Consider the following 23,731-nt stretch of genomic DNA (forward strand, 5'->3'; position numbering starts at 1 on the left):
CTCAGCCAGATGCCAGCCTAGCTGGCCCTCTCCTCAGTCTCCGCTGGTCTCCAGGAGCGCAGTCAGCTGGGGTGAGCATCACCCTGACCAGGCTGCTGGGAAGCCGAGGGGATTCCTCCGCACTCCCATCCCTTCAGGAGCCCGCTGCTGGCAGGAAGGTCTCTCTGTGCCCTGCGTCTCCTCCCGCAGTGCCACTGCCTGGCCCCCATACGCGATTCTGGCCCCTCCCCGTGCCAAGACACAGTGGCCCTTTCAAAGCCGCCACCCCAGCTCCCAGCGCTTTCCAGAGACCAGCCCGGCTCTTCCTGCCCCCTGGCGTCTCTCCCTGCCCAAAGCCATCGCGGAGCCTCCTTGCCCAATGGCTGGCTACCGGGCGACAAGGAGCCCCAGACGCGGAGGCGAGCGATGCCACCCTTCTCGTTACGGGCGGCGGGGAAACGTTGCTCCTGCTGCCCGGCTCCGCCTTGAAGTCCGGCCCCCAAGAGTTGCTGTGCCGGCCACATCCTTCCCAGAGCCGCCTCTCTCCCTTAAGCGGCAGGGGCCGATTCCCGGAGGGAGGGAGGGAGGGAGGAAGGCGCACCCTAAGGATACCAACCTAGCGCGCAATTCCCGCGGCGGGGATTCTGCCGCCACCTCCCTGCCCAACCTCGGAAGCAGACAGCCGCCTCTTGGCTGTGCCAGCCTGCATCTTGGCGCCCCCTACTGGGCAGGCCGGGGATCCCGCGACTTACCTTGCACGGGGAAAGAGCTGGGGAGGTGGGAGGGGGGGAGGGTCGTGCGGCTAATGAAATGGTGTTTTCGGAGTGAGATTTCACTTTCGGAGTCCTTTTCTCTCTCCCCGGTTCGGTTCCAACATTCTTTAGCTACCCTGCAAGTCAACGCCCCTCTGGCCCTCTTTCCGTGAAGATGGTCTCTCCACCACCCCTAGTGTTGCCAGGTGTCCACTATTTGAGCGGACAGTCCACTTTTTTCACATTATGTTCACTATTTTTTTTTTCACAAAATAGTGGACATTTTTTTTATTCAAAAGCTTTATGATGAAATTAAAATGTAATTTAATATTTTACATATTATATTTGATGTTTTGAATTTTAAGTAAAGTTTTGAAGTGATTATTTTAATACGTGTTAAAATGTTTGTAAGAAAATATATAATTTAATTGTAATTTTTTTAAAAAAATTTACTACTTAACCCCCCCCCCCCCCCACTTGTCCGCTATTTTTTGGAAGCAGACCTGGCAACCCTACCACAGACACACACACACACACACACATCCCGCTGGTTTTCTTCAGGGGAAATAGGTCTGTAGGTCACTAGGCTGAAAGTCATCAAACAGAGCCGCTTGGGTTTCCTGCACTTTCAGCATGGTTTCCTGCGTTCCAGGATACGAGAAAATAAATAACTAGAAAGCAAAATATCCTTGCCCGAAGCTGCCCTTTTTTTTTTCTTCTGAGCAGAGAGCAACGAGCTTGAGCCTTTCCTGGCCCTAGAGATATGACCAAAGAGGAGAAATCTCTTTTCCAGCTTTCTTGGATGATCGCTGAAATTGGCCCTCGGGTGTCAAAATGATTGTTTTAAAAGTTGCTTCTTCAGCAGTACTTTCCCTGGATGTTCCCTTTCCCTGGTTTTGCTTCAGGTGGTAGGTTGACTCCCATTAAAACTAAAAACCCGGATCATTTCCAGAACTTATTTTTCCTCAGTGACCAGACTCAAGGTGGGGGAAGAGGAAGGAAGGATTTTTACTGCCAAGGCCTCACCCTCAATTATGTCCCTGCAGAGAAAGGAGGAGGAAGGTCGACCTTTGGTACCTCACCAATCCATCAGTTTCTTGAATTAGGCCTCTGCTGCAAGGCATTCATAACAAGAGCCTAAATAATGATTGCTTCCTTCCCTTTCTAAGGTGATGAAGCAGAATGGAATTAAGGGGGCCTGGTGTCAAGGCCGATGCCTGCAATAATTTCCCCTGTACTTGGTGCGCTTTTTGGAAGTCTAGGACTTAGCTGGAATATAGGTAACCTGTTTTCCCCAAAATAAGACATCCCCTGATAATAAGCCCAATCGGGTTTTTAAGCGCATGGCAATAAGGCCAAGTGCTTATTTCAGGGTTGAAAAAAATATAAGACAGGGTCTTATTTTCGGGGAAACACAGTAGTCCTCAACTTATGACAAGTGGGAACAGAATTTCCACTGCTAAGCAAGATGGTTATTAAGTGAATTGCACCCAATTTTTTGCCACAGGTCAGCAAATAACTAGAGTTAAGAGAATCAAGCAGTTGTTAAGCAAATCTGGCTTCCCCCATTGACTTTGCTTGTGAAACACAGTTGACAAATCGTATTACCTAAAATGTTATCACTCCATTATGGCCAAGCACGATGCAGGAGTGTAGTTGCAGCCAGCAAGGAAGGTTGCAAATAGCAATCACATGGCCCTGGTTGCTAAACAAATGGTTATAAGCTTATAAGGTATAAGGACTACTTGTAAATACAGATATAAACACATGGATACAAAATGTGAGCTTAAATCTTGGGTTCCGTCTTCCCATCACAAAAAGCCGTCATCCACTCTCCTAAAGCTTATCAAGAAAGGTCACCTAATTAGCATTCTCATAACAGATTTTTTTTTAGTCTTAGTCTTACCTCTTCTCTTCTTTCTAACTTTAAATTTGATAGGTTGTGGATGTGCTATTTGGGGCCTAGAGAAAAAAATGATCTGTACTTGAAGATTAGGCTTGGAATGATAACAACTGTAATTCTAATTCAATTACTTAGGACCACCAGGTTGGGCTTGTCCTTTCAAGTCCCTTCATTAACCCAGTTTTCTTCTTCGACCTGATTCAATTCATATATTGTGCCAAATTGATTGCATAAATCTCCAGAATGAGCTGTCTCCTAACACTAGGTTGTGAAACACAGTTGACAAATCATATTAGCTAAAACGTTGTCACCCCATTATGTCTAAGCATGATGCAGGAGTGTAGTTGTTTCAAAAACAAAATGTTTCCTCCACTCCCAAAATATTAAAATTCCCATTTTGCAACAAAAAAATAATCTGATTTGCATCATGTAGCTCAAATGAAAACAGCTTTGACTTAATTTGATTGGCAGAGGAACCAAGTACAGAATGTTTCACATCTATATCAAACCATGTAAAAGTTTGGAGTGGCTGAAACAGTGATGTACAAACCTAGCCATGATTTATATGAGCCTAGCTAATAATGGTTGAAACAACAAATTATAGCCCAGAGCAAAATATGATCTCTATCCCTTCAGCAGATATATCGAGTCCTGTTATTTGTATTATCTACTAAGGTAGCAGAATATTATCTTTCTCCAATTTCCCACAATATAAAGGAAACATCTAGAGAAAGAATTTTGTAAAAAAAAACCACAACAATTTATTGCTTACACAGCTAGGTGTCCCATATAATAAGACCAGACATTCACTACATAACAAGACAGTTGGCCTGTCTGAGCTGAAGTTTAACATTATAGTGTTTTCCTGCAACAGATAAGTTTAACACAGTTTTTTCCTATCCAAATTTAGGCCACTTTTAATTCAACCCGGGATCCTCTGGCTGATTGTGACTGCAAGTCCTAAATTCATAGCCCGCAGAGCTTTTGAATATATTGCTTGAAAATTCTGGGAAATGCAGGACATCCATTTCTGAAGGTCTCTCTTTGGGCAAGGTTAAAAGTGGATCTGTGGAGAATGCAGAATTTGAAACACTGAACTTTTTTCAGCGCCAGCTTTAACATCTATGGAGACAAGTGCCTCACTGTCATCACAATGTAATCTTCAGTCCTCTCAATTATGCACAAAGGGATATGCTGCAACGATAGACAAGGCAGCTGTGAGGCTCGCTAACCCTACCTATCTACAACAGGAGCTTTGTTGCTGGAAAAAAGCATGCTTGCAAGTCAGATAGACCACATGATGATGATTGAACCCTTCTGTTCAATGCTGGCCCATCTGATGGCCGTCTTCCCATTTGTAGCCAACCTGCTTACAGTTTTTCATCACAAAATGAAGGATCAAGCTTCGTGTTATTTCACGAAAGCTGAATATAAGAGGGCATCTGGTCCAGCATCCAAGGACTGAGAGACTTCCAGTGGAAGCATTCACAGTAGATACAGACATGAGGCTAGAATGCCAGTCACGCAAAAAAAGCTGAAAACTTCTGGAGCAGGGGTAACATTCCATGGCCCCGACATTAATAAAAAAAGACCTCAAACAATTATGAATAGTTGGGGGAGGAAAAATACAGTTTTCTCTACCATATTGCATAAATATCCATATATTCCTGAAGCATCCAATATTTACCAATAAAGGGAACTAATTGGCCTGTTACGAGAACTGAACAATGCCTCTGGGATGCCCTTCCTAAAATATGAATGGGAAAATTAGGCAAAGTGTTTATGAAGTCCACTCAGTGAGGAATTTACTACCCCAAAGCGGACATGAATGAGAAGAAGACAGAGAGGCTGTATGAATATTCTTGACATTTGAGCTTTGGACTCAGAAGATTGGCTGCCCCATAATGGTATGGCAGTGGTTTCTTCCTGGCTGGGCTAAACCGAAAAAATTCATCAAGGAAAAACTGATTGTATCCTATGTGGAAACCTATTGCTATGAAAGAGCAAAGCATAACGCGTTATAGTAGTCATTCTGAATGACACACACGCTCAAAACTCAAACAATCCTCCTTCGCACACATACACACAAACATACAAAGTTGGCTGCTGAATGGAATACGTGGCCCAATAATGCCAACTTATATTGCACTTGAGTGAGGTACGAAACCGAGTTTAAAAAACCACTCAGAACTTGGCCTCTTTGGACCACAGGATTTTGTGAGAGAAAGGAGGCCAGGGTAGGTATGAATTTTAAGACACATGTAAACAAAAGGGAAGGGGAAAGCCCCCAATAATAGAGAACGGCAGCATCTCTTAACATGATAAGGGACACAAGCTCTATCTCCAGCAGGCTGAACCTTCATCTTGCCCCCTAAAAATTAGTCCAGCAGCTCATTTTATTTATTGGTCTCAGTTCTTTGTCCTCTTCATAACCTACTTCTGCTGCCTTTGATTGTTTTTCTTTTAGTGAACTGCACATTCTCTTGCTCTTGCCAGAAAAGCACCTTAATAGAAGTCTCAAAGGCCTTTTTTGTACTGAAGCCTGTCGTTCCTCAGGCTTCTGGGAGGCAGGAACAAGAGGCCATGCGACTGAAGGACGTGGCTTCTTCATTTCACGGTCCTGTCAGGATGTCAGTCAAAACAAGGATCAGAAGAAGGAAGTTCCTGACCTCCTCCCCCTTCACTGATTGGCTCAGAACACGAGCACAAACTCAGAAAGGTCCATCCATAGTCAATGCCAAGCTCAATCCAGACGCAACTCTTATTTTAGCTGAGCTTGTTCGGTTGGTAAGACCGGGTCACAGGCAGAGGCAGCTTGTGGAGGCCTAAAGAAGAGAAAAGAAAAATAGTTGAACAAGTCAAGCCTGCAGTCTCGTTCTTTGCTATTTAGGCAACAAGAAAGCCAATGCGACACAACAATTTTATTGTTCGTTGCAAGCCATTTGCAAAAAGTGATTTAAGAGTGGCCAACAGGTTTAGCACGTAAAAAGAACAAAACAAGCCAGCTTGCAATCAAGGCAGAAAGGTCTTCTTAACAGAAAGCAGGCCAACTTAACAGAAGTTCCAAGCCTTTCTCAAACTCAAAAGCTTGGCACACACAGATATATACACATACACTAAGCCCAACTGGTTTAGCCCTAACTTTCTGAATAAACAACAATTGACTGGGTTCACATAAGGCACTAAGTTAAAAAAAAGGATAGTATGATTCAATGCGATGGGTGAACAAGGTACTGGCCATCCAAAAAGAAGAGGCTTCCAGCCCTAGGCTACGCAAGAGATCTTCCTTTCCAGGTTGATCAGGCCACCTGCTGCCTTCCCCCCCCTCCCAATCCCAGAAGACCATCCAGACATACTTACCGACTGCCCTGATGAGCTCTGCTTGCACAGCCCAGGTGAACTTCTTCACCAAGCAAAGAGTTGTGAGTCCAGCAAAGAGCATATTATAGAGGAAAACAATGTAGAAATTTCCCAGCCAGTTAAACCTCCCAAAGTCTCCCAGCAGGTCAAATCTTGTAATCCCTGAAACAAAAAGTAGAGGGAAAGAGGCTGACAATAATGGACCAGAAATATACTCGTCTTCCAATCTCAATCTTGGCTCTTGGAGAAGGACTGTCTTGACTAGCAGGACATTTCAAATCTGGGGCAGAATTGAGCACCTAAACAAGTTTTGCTTTCATTTAAAGAAGTAATATATCCCATTTGGCACCAAAAGTTTTTGAAAAGCTTTCCAAGGAAACAGCATTTTAGTGCTTCTACCATTTATTGTATCTTTTCGGAAGAGCTACTGGCAGAAACAGGATAATTATATTCACCTTTTTTTTATTTACCACAGTATTTAAGGTTTCATCTGTGCATATCTTTTCATAATTAAAGCAGCTCCAGTTTTTACAATGAGGCTATAAATTTATTTGACTGATCAATCTGATATGTAGACCCAGGAAGCTATAGATAACCGTACGGATAAGAACAAGACTCACCCAACGTGCGAGACAACACAGGGAGTGCAGAACTCAACACCAAGAGGGAGACGCAGTTCCCAATGATCTGCCAGGAAATACAGTTGAAAACAATGATGTGCATTCTTGCCAGTGGCTGCCTTTATCTCACACATTCAAACATATACAAAAATTTGTAATTTATTTATTTGTATACAACCTTTATTATTTTTTAGCAAATAACAAATCGGCAAACATATGTAATACTCCTTCCTCCTCCTATTTTCCCCATTACAATAATCCCGTGAGGTGGCTTTGACTGAGAAAGAGTGATAGGCCCAAAAGTCACCCAGCTAGTTTTTTTGTCTAAGGTGGACCTAGAACTCACCGTCTCCCACTTTCTAGCCTTGTGCATTAACCACTAGACCAAAGTGGCTCTAATTGTTCCTTTACCCATAGGTTCTCTTTACCAGGTTCAGTTTGTTCCCTCTGAGGGACAGAAGAGACTGCAAGTGATCTCTCCGCAATTTGAGGGTCTTCAGCATTTTACACACCTTTCACTTTGCATGGAGAGATCTAAAGACCAAGCTCTTGGCAAAGAGCATCTCTCTACAGCAGGGGTCCCCAACGCCCACCCACCCCCCGGGCCAATCAAGAGGGTAGAGGGGGTAAACCGTCCCCTCTCCCTCCCTTCCGGACTGCCAAACCGGAAAGGTTGGGGATCGCTACTCTACAGTACTTCTGCTCCAAAATGCAGGCAATCTCTGCATCAGTCCCGTTTGACTGCTGAACACTAGCAACATCTAGCTTGTCAAATAGCTACATGCGATGCGTGGGGATTTGTTCCTTAATCCAGAACTGCGGCAAACCGCAGCCAGTTCCCAATGACATTGTGCTGCCAGATTTGGTGGCAAATTTCCTCCCAAGGGCTGTTTTTCAGACTGATTTTGGAATTCTTTGGAGATTTAAAGGGTAGGAGGCAGGGGTGAAATCCAGCAGGTTCTGGAGAACTGGTAGCAGAAATTTTGAGTAGTTCGGAGAACTGGAAATACCACTTCTGGGTGGCCCCCGAGTGGGGTGGGAATGGAGATTTTGCAGTATCCTTCCCCTGCCACACTCACCAAGCCATGCCCACCAAGCACGCCACGCCACGCCCACAGAACCAGTAATAAAAAAAATTGGATTTCACCACTGGTAGGAGGGGGAGCAGGAAACATCTGGAAGGCAAATCACTCATATCTGTTACCCTGTGACAATATTCCCAAACTGGGATTTGGGAACATTTTTGAAGGCTGGGGAAGATTGTAGGAGGGAGACTTGTTAGTCTCCAGTTTCTCTTCTCACCCTTGGAATTATGAAGATGGGGGAAAGGCATGGATACCCCCTATTTCAGTCAATCTCAGTATTTTTAAACAGCTAGCAGACCCATGGAAAGTCAGGAAACTGTGACTTTTGAACAATGCAGATGCATAACTGGCTTTTGAACAGAGATCATTTTAAGGCAATAAACACAAGGGTTCTTCTTTCAAACTAGAAGCCCTTGCTTGTCTCTGCTAAAATTCACTAATAATAAAAAAAAGAACTACGGACTTCAACTTCAGCATGGCTGGCTGGGGGATTCTGGGAGTTGAAGTCCACAGGCCTTAAAGTTGCCAAGATTGACACCCCTGATCTATTCCAATATTGTAACTGCTAAAAGGATTGTTCCTTTTTGCTGTATTTCTAGCATTCCATGAACAATGTTTCAACTAACGGTTCAGAGGTTTCACTAGTGAAAATATGTACAGTAATAATAAAATGTTATAGGACGAAGACCTACCTTAGTCATGGCTGTGTTGTGTTGTTCAGGCAGCAGTTTAATGAAAAACGGGGAGCTATAGAATCCCACAACAGAGGAGATCATTAAATAACTAAGGAAGGTTAAGGAAGAATAGAAGAGACTTATCTTCAGCTGATGGAAATCAATTAAATTTTATGTTACGGGTCTTTGAGAAAAGAAAGACTACAACTATCCATATTATACACAGATTATGCAACTTTATAGTAAAATGGAAGCTGGAAAATTCACGACAATAAAAAGGAAAGATTTCTTTGCAAATGACAGTGCTGGGTTCAGGGAGATACCCATTTGGATGGCTTCAGAAAGGGGATAGACCAGGGGTGCCAAACTTGAGTTATCACGTGACATATTGTGACTTTTTTCCCCTTCACTAAACCAGGCGTGGGCATGGCTAGCGCGTGATGCATCTGGCCTGCGGGCCAAGAATTTGACACCCCTGGAATAGAGTAACTCATAGAAGAGAAGACTCTCAGTATAATAGTTACATGATGGCTTTCAATAACAGAGACAGGATGAAAGAAAACCAGAGCAGATTATTAATTAGGAGAGGGTCCAACCAAGTGAAAATAAATGTGAAACAGATCAATGGAAAAAACGAGTGTTTTCTTGCTAAACATGAATGGCATTAACTGCACCAAGAGCAATGAAGGAGATTCCAGTAAGGATACAATATCAGAATGACCTGCATGGCTGCCCCAAAAGAGCCAAAGACAGAGAAAGAAACTTTTCCAAGTGGTGCATCCTGCAGAATGAGAAAAGGAATTGGGTTATACTTTGGGAAGGGAAATATTACAATGCCTTCTGCATATTAAAAACTCAAGTGCTGAAACCCAAACCAAATTCTTGCTGGGGGAATCCCTTTCTGTAAACATCCTGCTATTCCTTGCTGTCATAAAACTTGTCTTTTAAAGTTGGTTGACGAGCTTAAATCCCTGCTTAGCTCTTTGCATTTTCCCATCATCAAACAAAGCAGAATATATGGCTTGCCTCCCAGTAGCCTCTTCAATGGAAGGAGAAGCTTCTATCAACTGGACAAAGGGAAGGCAATGACCATCTCTCCCTTGAGTTCTCTATAAAGACTCTCTGCATCTGTTCTGGATGATTGAGGAGCTCTAAAACAAAATCAGAAGATGCAGAAAGGAGAAGTAAAAGGTAGAGGCAGCTGAGTTTCATTTTCAAGGGAACCTGTTTACTCCATGCACTATGTATAATAGTAGAATATATCTTTCTGGAGCCCAGTTTATTCTCTGGGGCAAAGTACACTCCTGGGGCAAAAGCTTATAGCAGACTAGAGCATTTTATGGTCCCTAGGCCATATCTGGCCCTTTGGCTGTCCCTATCCAGTCTGTGTGGATTGCCTTTATTTTGAAGGCAACTGCTATTTTTTTTTTCAATTTACATATGTGTCTCCGTGCATACCTATGCACCTCCACAGCCTATTGCTTTGACCCTTCACAAGAGTCCCAGTTTCTCACGTGGCTCCTTGGGAAAATTAATTGGCCATCCGTGGCTTATGGGATACCAGTTCTCCCTAGGGAAAGGAGGATAGATGCTGGATTCCTGAATTGGGAATTTTGCCCCAACTTAAAGCAAGTGTGTACCATCTGAATGATGAATAAGGACATCTGACAGAGTCATTCAGGGTGTAGAAGCAGCACATGAAAACCAGGCATCAGAAAAGCACCAAGGAGGGATCAGGTGCTTTTTGTGCCCTCACCTGGATTCCTCGAGGCATTGCAGCATCATCTAACAGCAGCTCCAGAACATGGAAGCAGACAACCAGAACAGAGATACCCTAGAAAATACCATGTAAACCTGAGTATTAGGTCAAAGGTAAGAGAAGAGAGGATTCCATGCTGCATCCTGAGCTTGCACCTTAAACGACTATCTGCAACATTTGAAAATAATAGCAGGGACTTTTCAGGCACCTTTGAAACCTGGTTCCCAAGCCAAACATTGATCCTAGATATAAACACTTGAAAGCTGACGGAAGAAGAATCTCTTTTAGGGATACATACATCATCAGCTGCCTACAGACTCAGCATAACATAACCAATTATTTGTATTTCTGCCTCAGTGAATTCTATTCATGTTCATTTACTGCCCAAGATGTGATTTGATAACCAGACCTTGTAGTATAAAGTCCTATAACCAGCTAAATTTAATCTATAAACTATGGCTTAGAGATCACAATGACAACAAAGTCACACATTATACTAAGCCTGAGTTTCCCAAACACTGTGGTGTCCCTTGCCTGGGGAGGGGCATGCAGAGTCCAGGGAAGGTGTGAAGAACCTTTACATTGTTAGAATAAACCCACTTTCCCCAAAGTTTCATTATATTACTTTCATTGTGTTTATTCGGGTGTGCAATTATGATTTCACTAAAGGGAGGTGAGGTCTGACGGCAAAAAATTTAGAAACTCCTGCACTACACTCAAATCAAGTCCAAAATCTGGTGTGATGGACTTAATAGGACAGGTAAAAACAAGGATTCTAAAGTCTTCAATAACTTTCTCTGGAACAACTGTTTGCTGCCTCCAAGTGGCTACTCCATTCAGGGTGGAATTACCTATACTACTGCGTACCTTGTTCTATTACAGCGATTACTTAACCTCAGCAAATTTAAGACCTGTGGATTTCAACTCCCAGAATTCCTCAGTCAGAAGGCATTCTGGGAGCTGAAGTCTACACATCTTAAAAGTTGCTGAGGTTGAGAAACAACTGTATTAGGCTAACTTAAACACATAAACATCTACATGTATCTCTTTTTGCTACTTTACAGTTTAACAATACACTGTTCTTCGGCATATACAGTAGATGTAAATAAAGATATATATATATATATATATTAAAAAAAACTTCTTAGGAATCATTTACAGACCATTTTCCTGACTTCAGGAGGTTGATATGGCAAGTCTAAAGGCTGGAGATGGAAAAGTGAAATTCCCAAAAACTGGAATGCAGAAAAGTTGGGAGAGGCCGATCTGTATGAGGGACAGGGAAGAGGTCGCCTTGCAAACATTGTGTTCTAACACGGCCGTGGTGATGAACAGGAATTACTGTCCAGTGTTATCTGGATGGCCGCGTGCTGTTGATAAAATACCATTTAAAGACTGATATAAACCAAAATAGAAATTTAAAATTAATTTCAGCCCCAGAATTTACCGTCAATGACAGCAGAGACAGCATAGCCAATGGATAGCCCAGGTTCCTTTGCCAAGCAGAAGCTTTGCGGCGGGTTTCTGCAAAAAAAGGAGGGGGGAAATGCACTTACGATACAGAGAAGTTATATTGGATGAAGAATGAAAATTTTCCATGGCCTCTTGAGGCAATTTTCACTTCCAAGATAACCCCATTTAAGCTCTCTTCCCTCCTAAGGAGAAGAACAACCTAACTGCAATAGAGTGAGGTATGTCAGCCTCGAATAAGAAGTTTGCCTCCAATAAAATAACACCTAATAAAGAAAAGGAGCTAATACTAAAAAAAGTATTTTTAAAGTATTAAAAGTACTAAATACTTTAAAAGTATTAAAACGTATTTTTTAATTCTTAAAAAAAGAAAAAAAAAGTATGTGGAGAGAAGCCTGAAAGAAAGGCCCAGAAGGAAGAAGAAGCAACCATCATAATAAAAAGCAAAAATGCTGTTCAAATTTATAGGCCTCGATCCCACTACATATTCAATCTTGTATTTTCTCAGGTATTTCTCCAAAGCTAAGGACCCGGCATCTTTGTGATGTTAGTTCTTAGGTTGGAGTCATCTTGTCTCCTATGGCCCCATCTCAAGTTTAGAAGATGAAGGTAAGTAATCTGTTCCCCTCAGTAGTGGGTTTCAAATCCCATCGCTATCGGTTCTCTCGTGGACGCGTATGCGCTCACGCACGACACTTCTGCACATCCGCAGAGACACTTGGGTGGGTGGGTGGAGCCCCCCGCGGCCGCCTGATCCGGGGCGAACCGGTAGCAACCCACCACTGGTTCCCCTTCATAATTTTAATCCAGATCCCAACAGATTGTAGATTACCAAGGTTATAGCCTAAGCATCTGGAAGGCATCCATTTCCTGCTCTAGCTCTAAATGAAGCATAAGCAGATTTAGGATAGCAATCAAGGGCGAAGGCTTCCCTGCTGTGCCATCATAAATTCATAAACCCAAGTCCTGGCAAGTTTCTGAAAAAGCGTGGAAGGCATACATAATAGAGAATGTGAATGCATCTGGGAAAATCTTAGTATGCCATTTGTATGGCAAGAGGGAAATTAATCTGAGTACTCCCAGGCTAGCATTGCATAACTGTTCGATCTATCCATACTTTAAAAAAATAAAATAAAAGCAGTGCTTGGTGCAATAACAAACAGAACACAAGGGATAGGAAATAGGACTGTTTTGATAGAGCAAATCAGAGTATTTAGAAATGTTGGTTATGTGGAATCAACAGAGGGGCAACAGAGTTATTTCCACGGACAAAAGAGCAGGAGCAGCCAGCTCCTTTCCACATTGCATTTTATTCTTACCTAGTGTTATCCTGTGTGCATGAATGGCTAGGTATTGTTGTCTCAACATTTCCATATCAAAATTGAGCCAGCAGGATGTTTTCCCTGAACAAAAGCAAAAAAGAAAAAGAGAGAGAGAGAGAGAGAGAGTAAAGAGATAGAACCTGGATCAGCCTCAATGCCCATATGCAGCAACCTGCTTCTCATTGCACCAGGACACAGCCCTATATATACCATGTTTTCCCGAAAATAAGACCCTGTCTTACATTTTTTTGAACCCTGAAATAAACGCTTGGCCTTATTGCCGTACCCTCAAAAGCCCGATTGGGCTTATTATCAGGGGATGTCTTATTTGGGGGGAAACGGGGTAGGTAATTCTTGTTGAATGACTACTCATTCAGTGAGTTACATTGGAGATGAATGTGGTGGATTTACAATGGGTCCTCATCATTGCAGCCGTCACATGATCATAATTTGGATGCATGCCAACCCCTCGCAATTACAAGTCACAGCATCTTCAGTCATATGATCACCACTTGCAACCTTCCAGGTGGCCTCTGACAAGCAATGGGGAACCCAGCAGGAGCTTGCAAATAGCAATCATGTAACTACAGAATGCTGCAGCCATACTGGAGTCATCTAACAATAGCAACTGGCACTGCTGCAACGTCCGCCATAAATTGGCATGGTCATGCGATACTATGCTTTATGGAGTTGCTTAGCAATGGAGTTGCCATATCCAATTATCATTAAGCAAGGATTACCTGTAATTGCCCTTTCAAAACATGTTAAAAATGGAGCTCCTCTGGAGATCCCTTGTAGACTGGTGTGTGTATGCAGTCACGATGATTGCTGTATGTCAGCTCTGTCATTTCTGAATGGATTTTATATAGAACTAGTATTTATTGTAGAGGTCTTAATGGTTTAGTTGGTCTGTGGTGCTGTACACCATCGAGAATCCGATACGGATTGCAATGGGATAGAAAATAGGCGAATGAATAGTCATTTCAGCTGTCTGCTAAATCCAAGCACAAGAATTCCCAAGCCTCAGCTCTGTCCAGCCTTAAATGGGCACTTACCAGAGTTGATCTTGCGAGAAATGGCAGCTTCCTCAAATCCCGTGCAGCTCAGTTGCTCATCTAAATCCTCCAGGAGCTGAAAAGACAGGAAAAATGCACTTAACACCCTACTGGGAATAAAGCTGTTTGCTTTAACCATTCCAGAAAAATGTATTTCTACAGCTGATGCCTTTTGTCTTTCCCAATCAACTAAGTAAAGTTGCAGAGTAGGTGGTTAAGAGATGGTTTAACTGATAGATCTGTGGGATTGGCAATAATGGCAGGGATTTTTATCTGCCAAGTGTTTTAACATCAGCAACAATAGTATGTTGCTTAAAGCAGTTTAGGAGGAGGAGGAGGAGGAAGAGGAGGAGAAGGAATAATTAGCAATGGATTTTCAGGTGGAAGAATGGTGACTTTATTTCATTCTACCAATCAAAACAGTTTTGGGCAACAAGTTATGTAATGCAAATCATAATACCCATTGAACTAGATTTGAGAGAAGGAAGGAAGGAAGGAAGGAAGGAAGGAAGGAAGGAAGGAAGGAAGGAAGGAAGGGATCTTGCAGTCCTGATGTGTCCCCACCTCTCCTTTAATCTATTCTTACCTCTGGCCCTGCTTGTTTCACTTCCTTCCCAAATAATGGTTTGCTCATTATTAGCTAGAAAGGAGACCATCCCTACAGCTTGATTTGGTATCATAAATGATGCTAATTTCCCTATCCCTTTTTTTGGAACTGAGCCTAGAAAGACTGAAGTTATCTTACCCTGGGCTTTACCAGCAGTGTTCCTGTGACAGTGAACATCCGTGACAGACCAAAGGGTGTACACACTGTAAAGAATTGGAGAGAGAACAATTGTGATTAGCCCCAGCACATAACTTCCTAATGATCATCTCTTGCCAGAAGGTGGCACTGTTCTTCACAATCTAGGAAAGTTGATAGGTTCTGCCAGGAAAGGAAGTCTCTCTGCTTGTTGTGCCAGAATGCCATCATTTGTTCTCAGTCCAGCACAGAGCAGGTGTGGAAAACAGATGCCATTCTAGGAATCCAGCATGTAAAAATAAAAAATGAACCCAAGTCACTTCTTTCTACAGGGCAACAGATTATTGAGTTCGGGCTCTTCAAGTTATTATCTTCACATTCGTGTTATCTACCATTTTCCTATTGCATTATTCAAAGAGGCACTTTTTCTTTCAAATGATGAGCCAACACAGCAACGTTCTCCAACTCTTTCCAAATGCTTTAGAATTTCAACCCTCAGAATTCTGAGCTAACATGGATGAATGTGGGGTTTCTGACCTATCAGGTGAGGACAGTGCTGGCTAGGAATTCTGGGAGTTGCAGTCCATATGCACGCAGAGGTGGTTAGAAAAAGTTGCTGTGCTGGGTCTCAACTGACCAGCTGAACACCCAGCACTCTAGGAAACCGTAATACTTCTATAACAGACCACATCTACAACCGACATTGTCAGTTACCAGTATTGACAATTCAAAGAACTATGCAGCAGATGATAAAAACACCCCTTCTCTGTTCCAAACTCTTAAGCAGCAGACATGACTGAAGTGAAAACTTACACAGGAGCAGAAGGACACCGAACAAGGAGATGCAGGAGTAGAGGTAGGGAAGGTAGTACTCCCAGAGATCTGTAGGAGAAAAAAGTTTACAATCAGGTTACAGCCCAGGAGAAAAAAAAACATGGACCTCCATGCCTAGGAAATATCAAGGATGTTGCTGAACTTCAAAACCCAACAGTCCCCAATCATCAGAGCCAAGAACAAGGGGAAGCTGGGAACTGAATTCAGCCATATCTGAAGGCTCTTAGATTTCCCAGGACTGAGCTGAAGATCCTACTAAATACAAAATAAGGACTCTCAGAAAGCAGGAATTAAAATATTGAACGAGGGCCATCTGATTATATTTACCCCAAGTTATTACTTCTAAGATCTATATCATGGATTTTACACAGGAGCTGAAGGTAGCATATATTAGGGGTCATCAACTTTTTGGACCTCAGGGATCACTAAATTCATAATTTTAAATCCTGCGGACCATTAATATGATCTGCCTAATGACTGGGTGGGCGGGGCTAAGTGGTCATGTGACTTGGTGGGCGTGGTCAACTCAATGTCACTCATGTCGAGGGGCACCTTTCCAGCCTCTACTCACCCCTCCCCTTTCAGCCCCTCCTCGCCTGGGCTCCTTAGGGCCCCAACAGGAAGCAATTGTTGGAGCTAAGCAGCCACCATGAGAAAGAGTTGGCAAAACAGCTCAGTTCAAATTTGATCAGCTCAGTAGAAGCACCTCACTGAGGACTACGAGCATAGGCTTTCCAAGCAGAGGGAAGACCTGCGGGAGTGCAAGGCCAGGTACTGGCACCTGGAGGCTCAGCGGGCTGAGATGGTCAGCCAGTTCCAGGCCATGATGCAGTCCCACTGGAACAAGGTCCTCTGGCTCTTCACCACCAGTGGCACTTCCCTCCAGCCTTCGCCCCAAGCCCCGCCCCAGGAGACCGAAGCAGACCCCAAGTCCGAATTTCTGCCCTCCTCCAACCAGCACAAAAAGACCACGAAGGGGGAGACTCTCTGCAGCAACACATTCATTGCACGTATCTGTCCCAGGGGCCGTAGTTTGAGGACCCCCGATTTAGTGCAATATAAAAAATGCAAATAATTTTTCTGCGGGCCACTAAAATTTTCTCGCGGACCACCAGTGGTCCACAGACCACCAGTTGGTGACCAATGGCATATAGCAATAGCAATAGACTAATGTATAGCTTCACAGTGCTTTACAGCCATCTCTAAGCTATTTACAGAGTCAGCCTATTGCCCCCAACAATCTGGGTTTTCATTTTACCGACCTCGGAAGGATGGAAGGCTGAGTCAACCTTGAGCCGGTCAGGATTGAACTCCTGGCAGTGAACAGTGAGTTAGCCTGTGATACTGCATTCTAACCACTGCACCACCACGGCTCTGGGCATTCCCTCCTCCTATTTTTCCCCTCAACAATCCTGTGAGGTAGATTAGGCTGAGAAAGAATGACAGGCCCAAAGTAAGTCACCCACTGAGCTTTCGTGGCTGAGGGGGAACTAGAATCTTGGCTCTCTCTCATTCTACCAAAACTCCACTACACTACACTACGCTGCTTCTTGCTCTCAAGCATTTCTGAATTGACCAAAGAAAGAAAAAGGTCCTTCTCATCTCAAACATCACTGCTAGGCAGAACTGGTTCTTCTGAATCTGCAGCTGACCAACCATCCAGTCGTGTGTTTCATTTCCTGCTTGGTTTTCATGAGGCACGACCAAGGGGAGCTAGGCTCTTAGAAGCTTATTGTTTATTCACTGGAGTGTTTCGTCTACATGGAGAACCTTGGGTCGGAAGCACCCAGTTAATTTATTTGTTTTATTTGACTTGTATCCTGCCTTCGTTATTGTTTATAAATAACCCAAGCCAGCAAACATTCCTAATACTCCTTCCTATTTTCCCCACAACACACACCCCTGTGAGGTGGGTTGGGCTGAGAGAGAGTGACTGACCCAGAGTCACCCAGCCAATTTTTGATGCTTAAGACAGGGATAAAACTCACCGTATATCCTGGTTCCTAGGGAAATATCTTAACTGCTAGACCCAACTGGCCTAACAAACTGACCAAACAAACAAAAATTGGACAAATGGACCAAACAATTCTTTCACAACTCAGCTCCACTGATGAGATGATGAGGGATAAGAACAAGATGATTTTTGCTTGCGGGCTAAAGTTTGGGCAACCTAGAGACCTGAGTCCTATTTGGAGAAGGGCGGTATAGAAATTTAATAAATAAATAAATAAATAAATAAAGACCAGTGCTGTACCTGGCAATGTAGATTCAAGGGTCTTCAAGGGCCCTCCTCACAGCTCCCTGCTACCGGGGGCTCAAATCTCCCCTTGCAATGGAAGGTATATCCCTGTAGGGGGCGAAAAGCCTCCCCTACTATAACTCACCATAGAGACTTTCCCTGCTTGCTCCGTCCTGGTCCAAAATAGCAGAGGCGACCCAGACCATTCCCAGCACCAACAGGGTTAGCAATAGCAGGACTACAAAAGTCTCATATACCCGAGCCATGATCCCCTGCACAGAAGGAGAAAAGGAGGACAGTTATTTCCACTCCAGAGCTGGGAATAGGATAAGAAGCCTTCAAGAAGCAGCTGGTATTATTTTGTTTCTAGGTGGAAACCACTTTTGGACTTTTTTGCTTGAAACTGAAAGCAGGGAAATTTTAATTTGAGGGATTTGACGATTTGAATTGTTTATGATTATAGAAATACTGTACTCTCTTAAATTTTAGAGCAAAGGATTTTTTGGTATTTATAACTGTATTTGAAGAAAGTTGGAAGTTACTTTTATTGTATTATTTTTCTTTCTTTTTTTATTCCTTGCACTTTTCATACCCTACTTTTTAAAAAGATGGTTTTTAAATTTTATTTTGTGTAGGAATTCAAATGTGTGTGTATGTGTGTGTTTGTGTGAGTGGGTAAATAAAAATAAATTAAATTTTAAAAAAAGAGGAAGTTGGTACCTTCTTTGATCCAGCAAAGCCTTCTGACTCCGTGAAGAAGTAGGCAAAGGGCATGAGGAAGACGAGGGAGAGGTTGGAGAAGAGGAAGACAAGATTCCAGAGTCCTAGGAACAGAAAAGAGGGAAAGAAATTCCCTTATGCTCTTCAAAGGCATATCCCTGTTCCTTCTCCTGTTGGGCTCCCGCTAGCCACCTTGATTTCTGGTATAATCCACAGGGGCCCAACTCTGGTGGGGACACCCATTTCCTCTCCAAGATGGATCCTAGAGCCCCCTCAAAGCTGAAACTCCCAGCCACCTTTAGAGAAAGGGTGCGCTGACACACACGCTTGGTACAGAATTCAAACCGATGTTCTTTCCCTAAGCAGCCCCTGCTCTGAAGTGGCTTTTTTCAGACGGAGCCAATTCCAGACAATTAAGAGGATTCTTCCTGCAGGGTCTTGCTTCTACAACACAAATGTTGCCGATTGTGGGATTTTTCAAAGGAGAGAAGCTAGGATTTGGGAGACACAGAGAACTCTGAAGAGGGAAAGCAGATTTTGGTGCTAATTTTGCTTTCTTCCCTTTTTTTAAAGGGGAAAAAGATCCCTTTGAATTGAAACTGCCTTCTCAGGACTGCAACTGGCAGTATTACGCAAGAGGTTTCCCATTCTTATGTCCCCAAATGCTTTTCTGAGGTCCCAATCCATTTTACCACCCTTGGTCTCCTATCCATGTACCAACTAGATCTGACCTTCTGATCAACTAAGGTCAACTTGGTGCCATCATCTGCTAAGACTTGGTTTTGCAACTTGCCTGAGAGTTCTAATCCCTCTTGCTAGTCAAGTTTTCTCCATTATGAAAGTTTGCAGAAGGAGGGGAGAGTTTCCTTCCTTCTCCCCACAGAGACAGATGGCCCCCTCCTCCATGCCCAAAGAGGAAGCATTGCAGGGACCTCACCATGGATGAGGGAGCCGTTCAACCACTGGATGTAGTAATTTTGAGGGAAGGAAAGCAAGACTTCATTGCCGATGATGGAGAAGGGCAGCAGAAGTACTGCTCCCAGGGACACAGCCAGAGTGAAGGTGCACAGCCACAGCCTGAGCAAAAGAACACAAAAGAAAGGATAAAGATGCTTGTCCACATCCATCTGACACTGCTTGCTGCACAGCAAAGCCACAGACTACTCCTCATATTTACGACTTTCTTCCCAAAATAGAAAGACATTATCTCCTTGGTCCGCCATGTTCAAAGGATGAGAAGGAGACACTTCAGTATGACAAGGAAAGAGCAGCTGTGTTCACCTCACACAGGAAGCAAAAAAGTTTGTTTGATGAGGGTCTCTCCCTCTCCCCTCCCCTCCCCTCTCTCTCTCATACACACACACTTCTATTGGACCAGTTCTTTCACTTGAGTCTTATCAAAATTCACAGCAGCTCCAGTTAAGGAAAGCCTGAAGTCATAAGTAAGGCTTTCAAATTTTAATTTTTCCCAAGTGGTAGTCCTTTCAGGCTTGGTGGGCAGCTGAAACCTAACTTTCTGGATGAGAAGCAACCTCTAATGGGGAGGTAAGATAATGCAGTATGCTTAACATTCCACGTGAATGCCTTATGTATGTGAATCTGAATAAGCATGCATGCTTTATTTTTATATAAACATATGCAAAAGAATGCCTTTTCTAATTTTTTAAATTTATTAAACATATATGCTGCCCATCTTACCATCAAACCACTGAAGAGTGTCTGAAGAGGACAGGGATTCTTGAAAGTCTGAAGGCAGCTATCTAGGGCTGCCTATAATACATTCTCTACCATTAATGCCCAGATCTAAGAGAAATACAAAATTCCTCCTCATATTTGAAATCCACATTAGATGCATTTTTATTGGACATTTCAATTTTTTAAAAATAGTCCTAAAATGATAAAAAAGAAAAACACAAAAGTGGGAAGAAGGAAGGGGAAAGGAAAGTTATGAATATCTTAAGAGGAAAAAAGAGGGAACTTACGCAATCCGATTGACCGCAGCATCTTCATCAACTAAGAATAGAAAAAAAAAAGTGTTATTATTACTGTTGTAATAGTAAGTGCCCAAAGCTACTTTTCTGCCAAAGAACCCAAGATAACATCTAAGGTTCATTTTGCCAGTGTACTGAAGTAGACTATTCATCACTCTAAGCTCCTCCTATGACCGCCCGCTACCATGGGGGAGTGGAGATCTGAATTTGTGTCATCCAGTGACAAACTTTTAATTGCAACATACATGAAATATTCCTAACAGGAAGTGTAAAGATGCCATTTAGTCTTTACCATATTCCATGTTGGTGACAGAATATTTTATATTAGATCTGCTTGAATTCCGGTGAAACAAAGGCAACCTTTAAACCCACCTCAGGACACTTTAGTGCCATGATGGCGAACCTGTGGCATGCGTGCCACAGGTAGCATGCAGAGCCATATAGGTGAAAATGGAAGTTGGCAAACGGGCCGTTTCTGGCCTCCGGGGGGCCTCTGGTAGGGTGGGGAAGGCTGTTTTCGTCCTCCCCAGGCTCCTAGAAAGGCTCTGGAGCCTGGGGAGGGCAAAAAACGGGCCTGTGCTATCGCGTGCCAAAAAGTGGGGGGAACGCAGGGTGTCACACGCATGCGCGGGGAGCATAGAATTATGGGTGTGGACATGCACGCGTGTGACCCCCCCTGTACACCCCACGCTTTTGGCACGCAATGGCAAAAAGGTTAGCCATCGCTGCTTTAGTGCAAAGTGTCCCCCTAGCTCACTGCAAAGCCATGACTTTATGCAAGGGCAAAATGTAATATACAGTATAAATACTGTGGAAACACAGAAGAAAGTTGGCTACGAGAGGAATTCTCCAGGATTAGTAGAAGTTACTTCTTGTTCAGCATAATCAATTATAAAATAAGCAGCTGAAGACAAAAACTCATCCAATAAATTTGAACAGGCTAATTGATCAGGGATGACAGAAGCTACTGTTCAATTCAGTTAGGAAAAAACTCTATAAGTTTCTGGTACTCTGTCTTCACTATCGCAAAGAGATAGATACAGTTTTTTTTCTCCTCCGCCATCTGCAGATAAATTCAACTCTCCTCAGAGAAGGTGGTTTCCTTGAAGTTCAGAATACAAAGTAGAATATACAGGAGTTGTGTTCTGTATATTGTATCCTAAGGGAACAGTGGTGACTGGTGCCTCTCTCCAGCCATAGGACAACAGACTGGGTGGTTAGAACTGCACACATAAAAATTTCCGTATGAATCTGATGTTCAATTGTGTAGGGTTAGAGTAGCACAAGGAAGGTTTTGTGGGAATCCCTATGCTGTAGTTATCTATCTAGGAAAAATGTTCTGTTACAGTATAGGAGCAAAACCAAATTGTCTCTCCAAATTGATCTTAAAAGTAGCCACATCCCACTGTTTCCTCATATTCCTTATGCCTAATAAGTGTTAGCATTAAACTACAAGCCCAGCAGTTGGAAAATTGCTAAGCTGGAAAAAGAGCTAAATTCCCTAGGCCAACTGCTGTCAAGGCAACTAAACTATCAGCAGCACAAACAAACTTTAATTTAAAAGACAAAAAATCCTTCTACAGGGACTGGGTGCAGATACCTCAGTGCTGTTGCAAAGCAGGAGAACTCTGGGGAAGAAATCTTTCCATTTGGGGCAGAGAGAGTGTATTGTCTCTGGAAGCTTCATTTGCAGGCAATCTGCATAGAAGTTATTCAAGAGTTGAAGCCTGAGGGAGCTAACTGGAGGGAGCCCACAGAGTCCACTCATGCATTGCTTTGTGTACAATTTATATAGAGTCCAAGTGGTTGCAAAGGGACATTTGCCAATTCTGCTAAAATAAACTGGCAAGTTTGAGATAGATGCTCTGAGGTTCATACAAGGCAGTTGAGAAAAGTTATGGAAGATCATCAAGTTTCACACTGGCTGACAGAGATGTTCATGATCAAACAAAGAAGTTGTTATCTGCTAAAGGAGAACAACTTAATGTATTAATTGAGCTGTTGCAGAAGCATCCAAGATTTTATAACAGTACAACCTTCCTCAATCTGATGCCCTCCTGGATCTATCAGAATTACAGCTACAACAGTGCTGACCTGGGACTAGTTTTCCTTTTGGGAATTGTAGAAGTAATAATCCAGCCAATGATTTTCTGGCGTACATCTAGTTGAGAGAGGCCAAACCTTTGCCAATGCAAATGTTGTTGCAGCAGAGATGTTCACTTTGAAGACATGCATAACAGAAGGCTAGATTCCCACAGTGCGCTAAATCATCAAGCAATTTGCCTAATTTTGACATAATGTAATACTGCATGTGAATTCAGCCACAGTAGTATTTAGACCTTAGTGAGTTTAAGTTGTGGGTTGTTCAGCAAACCCAGCATTAAACAAGAACATTTTGTGCAATGTGAACTCTGCTGATTGAACAGTACTGAGCATAATTGAGCAGGACGCATATTTTGGAAATTTTAAAATCAAGGGACACTGCTAGTTTCATTCTCCCTCTAAACTCTAAAAAGCCATGTCCTGCATGGCTTCCACAACTTCAATGGTGGTATAGTATAGTGGTTCAGGACTGGGAATGACAAAGGGGAGACACAGGTTCCAGTCTATGTTCAACTCCCTGGGTGATTTTGGGCCAGTCTCTCTCTCTCTCAACCCAGCCCACGTCATAAGTTTGTTGCTCCTGGGAAAAACGAGAAAAACTTACACTTCTGAAGAAAAGGCATCTAACAAAGCTGGGAATCCAACAAATAAATAAAACTGCCTTCTGAAACCATGTACCTACAACAGCTTTCCCAAACCTAGACACCTCCTGGACGGATGACTTTCGGCTCCCAGTAGGTCTGGCGTTTGCTGAGAATTCTTGGCACTGAAATCTGCCCATTCAGGTAGGGGAGAAATGGCCTTGATTTGCCCGCCTACCCAGTTACCTGTAGTGAAGTCTGTGTGCCTTTTGAAGTAGGTTAAGATGAAGTAACACAGGATGTAGAGACTGCCAAAAAGAAGGGTGCAGATCTGTGGGAGGAGAAAGAAAAACTGGTTACTAGATGCTGGTCATGACTCATCGTCACCTCTTCCCAGTTATTCTTGAGGATATGCACCCCACTTCATCCAGGGCAAATGGAACACAATTTGGGATACTGTAGGATCATCATCTTCTCTATCCTAGTTACTGAGCAAAACTGTTCTATTCCCATCACTGCATTAAATTTTCCTCTAATTTTCC

The 23,731-nt window shown here is 43.1% G+C and overlaps 1 protein-coding gene across 2 annotated transcripts in view; it reads right to left on the reverse strand.

Annotated features, from left to right (window-relative positions):
• Positions 1 to 4,867: 4,867 nt before the first annotated feature.
• Positions 4,868 to 23,731, reverse strand: part of LMBR1L (limb development membrane protein 1 like) — a 31,908-nt gene continuing 13,044 nt past the window's right edge. Inside the window, exons 2-18 of one of the 2 annotated variants that reach the window (XM_070937758.1) lie at positions 23,436 to 23,520; positions 20,497 to 20,527; positions 19,452 to 19,591; positions 18,515 to 18,618; positions 17,940 to 18,066; positions 15,535 to 15,603; positions 14,725 to 14,789; positions 13,980 to 14,055; positions 12,922 to 13,005; positions 11,580 to 11,656; positions 10,130 to 10,207; positions 9,064 to 9,094; positions 8,697 to 8,728; positions 8,392 to 8,517; positions 6,615 to 6,681; positions 5,995 to 6,156; positions 4,868 to 5,459 (exon numbers count right to left, since the gene is read on the reverse strand). In XM_070937758.1, coding sequence (XP_070793859.1) covers positions 5,401 to 5,459; positions 5,995 to 6,156; positions 6,615 to 6,681; positions 8,392 to 8,517; positions 8,697 to 8,728; positions 9,064 to 9,094; positions 10,130 to 10,207; positions 11,580 to 11,656; positions 12,922 to 13,005; positions 13,980 to 14,055; positions 14,725 to 14,789; positions 15,535 to 15,603; positions 17,940 to 18,066; positions 18,515 to 18,618; positions 19,452 to 19,591; positions 20,497 to 20,527; positions 23,436 to 23,520 — 1,413 coding nt within the window. In that variant the 3' untranslated portion in view covers positions 4,868 to 5,400. Of the gene's footprint in view, positions 5,460 to 5,994; positions 6,157 to 6,614; positions 6,682 to 8,391; positions 8,518 to 8,696; positions 8,729 to 9,063; positions 9,155 to 10,129; positions 10,208 to 11,579; positions 11,657 to 12,921; positions 13,006 to 13,979; positions 14,056 to 14,724; positions 14,790 to 15,534; positions 15,604 to 17,939; positions 18,067 to 18,514; positions 18,619 to 19,451; positions 19,592 to 20,496; positions 20,528 to 23,435; positions 23,521 to 23,731 lie in introns of both variants that reach the window. The other variant, XM_070937757.1, reaches the window with a different exon arrangement.

Source organism: Pituophis catenifer, unplaced genomic scaffold (assembly GCF_029215685.1).
Source record: "Pituophis catenifer annectens isolate HBS135680 unplaced genomic scaffold, rPitCat1.0.hap2 SCAF_2, whole genome shotgun sequence".
NCBI lineage: Eukaryota > Metazoa > Chordata > Lepidosauria > Squamata > Colubridae > Pituophis > Pituophis catenifer.